Below are 3,543 nucleotides of genomic sequence, written 5' to 3'. Positions count from 1 at the left end.
GTATGTCAATGGAAAACATGATCAATGGTGTTGACATGCTGAAATCCTAAATAGAAATTTATTCGGATGAAAATATTTTGTTTTCTCCTTCGGAGGGCTTTGAAACAGATATCAACTCATGTCTTCTGCAGGCTAAGCAAACGCAGGGTAGGCTCCAACACCCCATTTCTTTGTTCTGTCTGAACTTGGAAAAAAATCGAAAGGCCAAAAGAATCCCCAAAGTGTGTTCTGATTATGATTTTCATTATGTGTAAATGGGGTTTTGTAGCCGGAGAGACTTTACAGACCTCTCTGTATAAAATCCTTTTAACGAATAATCCATGAATGGGGACAGGCAGTATAATCCTTTGTTTCAGCCTGAACTGGTTGTGTGTGCAGGCATGTGTGTGAGAGAGGGAGCTTGTGTGTGTTTTGGAGTGGGGGCGATGTCTATACATTCACTGTAGGACAGGCTTAATAGTATAACTTCAATCGCTCATGTACCCCACAAAGGGAAAATACCCCCTTTTGATGCGAGATACAATTTTCCATGTCCTTTCTTGCATCACATTATTACAGCGGTTCTGGGTCCTGTCTAGCCGACCCTTCTCTCATCAACCCATTTCTCTCGTTACACGCACTGGCATCAATAGATCTGTAACTGAAAGGAGACTTTCTCTGGGTCTGAGCTGGATGGTTATAGTCTCATTAAAGCCCACTGCGATCGCTGCCCCATGGATCCTAGTGGGAACTTTGCCGAGTAAGGAGCTCGGGAATGGTTCCCTGTTTTGTCATATTTGCACTTCTTCCCTGCCATTTCTCCATGGAGAACCCTTCCCCACCCCCCATGGACCAGATTCAGAGCCCAGTGAAACCTGTGTGAACCCGGAGTAGATCCACTGATTCCCCTGGATCTGCTTCAGAGTGACTGAGATCCGAAGGGGAGAATTTCCACGGTGAAGTCAACTACCTGTAGTGCCCTTCTCCCAGCTCAGCTCCCCTGACTCCCGGGCAGTTACCATTCCAGGGAGGAATGTGCACGGCACGGGAACATCCCCTTGTCCCCCGGGGGCCGCCGCCGCGAGGGGCAGGGCTGGGCGAGGGGCAGGGCGGCTGGCCAGGGCGGGCCGTGTTTGCCAGGCAGGGATGCTGTAGCCTGGTAACCGGGGAGGCTGCTGGTTGTTTGCATTGGGGGGCGCGGGGAAGAAGGGATCCTCTTTGACGTCAAGCCTAATGCTCGCTCGTTCATATCCGGGTCCCCGCGCGGTTCCCTGGGGCTCGGCTGGGCTGCCTTTCGCGGCGCACTAGCGCTCCGGAGGCGGCGGCCGGGGGCAGCCCGGAGGTGGCCGGCTCGGAGGGAGGGGAGCGCAGCATGCCCGCCGCCTGCCCCACGCCTCCCTCCCGCCGCTGCCCATGGAGATCGCGCTGGTGACTTTGGAGAACGGAGGCGCCACGGCCATCGGGGGAGGGGGCGAGGATGCTGGAGGCGGCCGGGCGCGGCGGCGGGGGGACCTGCTCCACATCCCCAACTCCGCCGCCGCCCCTGCTTGGCTGAACGACTGCAGCGGCGCCCCGGAGCAGGAGCAGCCCCGGGCGGGCAGCGGCGGCTGCAGAAGCAGGAGCGACAGCACCGGCAGCACCAGCCGGAGGGTGCCCGCTCCCCGGGGTGCCTCGCCGCCGCCTACTCCTCCCCAGCCGCCGCGCCCCTACCCGGGAGGGGGCGAGGAGGAGGCGATGGTACTGCCGGAGGAAGGCGGGCACCGCTTGGGCATGGCCATGGCCGCGGCGGCCGAGGAGGAGGAGGAGAACCAGCGCGCCCTGCACCACCAGCGGGTGCTGATCAACATCTCCGGGCTGCGCTTCGAGACGCAGCTGGGCACCCTCAACCAGTTCCCGGACACGCTGCTGGGCGACCCGGACAAGCGCATGCGGTACTTCGACCCGCTGCGCAACGAGTACTTCTTCGATCGGAACCGGCCCAGCTTCGACGGGATCCTCTACTTCTACCAGTCCGGGGGCAAGCTGCGCCGGCCGGTCAACGTCTCCATCGACGTCTTCGCCGACGAGATCCGCTTCTACCAGCTGGGCGAGGAGGCCATGGAGCGGTTCCGGGAGGACGAGGGCTTCATCAAGGAGGAGGAGAAGCCCCTGCCCCGCAACGAGTTCCAGCGCCAGGTGTGGCTCATCTTCGAGTACCCGGAGAGCTCCAGCTCCGCCCGGGGCATCGCCATTGTCTCGGTGTTGGTGATCCTCATCTCCATCATCACCTTCTGCCTGGAGACCCTGCCCGAGTTCCGGGACGAGAGGGAGCTGCAGGCCCCTCTGCCCCCGCACGGGGCAGCCCTGAACGGCACCGCCGGGGAGGCCCCCCCGATGCAGCCCCCCAGCAGCCTGTCCGACCCCTTCTTCATCATCGAGACCACCTGCGTGATTTGGTTCACCTTCGAGCTGCTGGTGCGCTTCTTCGCCTGCCCCAGCAAACCCGAGTTCTCCCGGAACATCATGAACATCATCGACATCGTGGCCATCATCCCTTACTTCATCACCCTGGGCACCGAGCTGGCTCAGGAGCAACAGGAGCCTGGGACCCCCAGCACCGCCAGCAACAACAACGGGGGCCAGCAGCAAGCCATGTCCCTGGCCATCCTCAGGGTCATCCGCCTGGTCAGGGTCTTCAGGATCTTCAAGCTCTCCAGACACTCCAAGGGGCTGCAGATCCTGGGGCAGACTTTGAAAGCCAGCATGCGGGAGCTGGGGCTCCTCATCTTCTTCCTTTTCATCGGGGTGATCCTCTTCTCCAGCGCCGTGTACTTTGCCGAGGCTGACGACCCAGACTCCCATTTCTCCAGCATCCCCGACGCTTTCTGGTGGGCAGTGGTGACCATGACGACGGTGGGCTATGGGGATATGAGGCCTGTCACCGTAGGGGGCAAGATCGTGGGCTCCTTGTGTGCTATCGCTGGCGTGCTGACCATAGCCCTGCCCGTACCTGTCATCGTGTCCAACTTCAACTACTTCTACCACCGAGGAACTGACAACGAAGAGCAGGCTATTCTCAAGGAGGAGCCCAGCAGCGCTCAGGGCAGCTCAGCTGGGGGGGAGCTGAAGAGAAGTCACAGTAAAAACTCTCTGAACAAATCTGTTGTGCACTTGGAAAACAGTGAGGGGATCAACAATGGCACTGGGTCCTTAGAGAAAACCAATATCAAAGCTAAAAGCAACCTAGATCTTAGAAAATCCCTCTATGCACTCTGTCTGGACACCAATAGGGAAACAGACCTGTAAGGAAGGGAATGAATTTGGGTTCTGAGGTACAGCAGGATTTGTTGATGTTGGAAATTATATATATGTATATATATATAATTTTTTGTATCACTTAGACAGTATTTTAAGTCAGCCTATATTTTATAATTGAACAGATCTCCAGGAGTACATGTTTTTATGTTCTTTTTTCCACGACACAAAGGGTCACCTATTTTTAAAATAGACTAAGAATAAGCTATACTCCATGATGCAGGAGCTGGTAAATTATTGCAGTGCAAACTGGTGTTATTTGTAGACACT

General features: G+C 57.1%; 1 protein-coding gene across 1 annotated transcript; it reads left to right on the top strand.

Moving 5' to 3' along the window:
- Nucleotides 1-1,392: 1,392 nt before the first annotated feature.
- Nucleotides 1,393-3,264, top strand: KCNA5 (potassium voltage-gated channel subfamily A member 5). Its single transcript, XM_065401677.1, has one exon. The coding sequence runs from the start codon at nt 1,393-1,395 to the stop codon at nt 3,262-3,264; it is 1,872 nt and encodes a 623-aa protein (XP_065257749.1).
- Nucleotides 3,265-3,543: the final 279 nt, after the last annotated feature.

The sequence above is a fragment of the Emys orbicularis genome, chromosome 1 (assembly GCF_028017835.1).
Source record: "Emys orbicularis isolate rEmyOrb1 chromosome 1, rEmyOrb1.hap1, whole genome shotgun sequence".
NCBI lineage: Eukaryota > Metazoa > Chordata > Testudines > Emydidae > Emys > Emys orbicularis.
The sequence above is the reverse complement of the archived record's forward strand: the minus strand, read 5'-3'. Positions and strand labels throughout refer to the sequence as shown.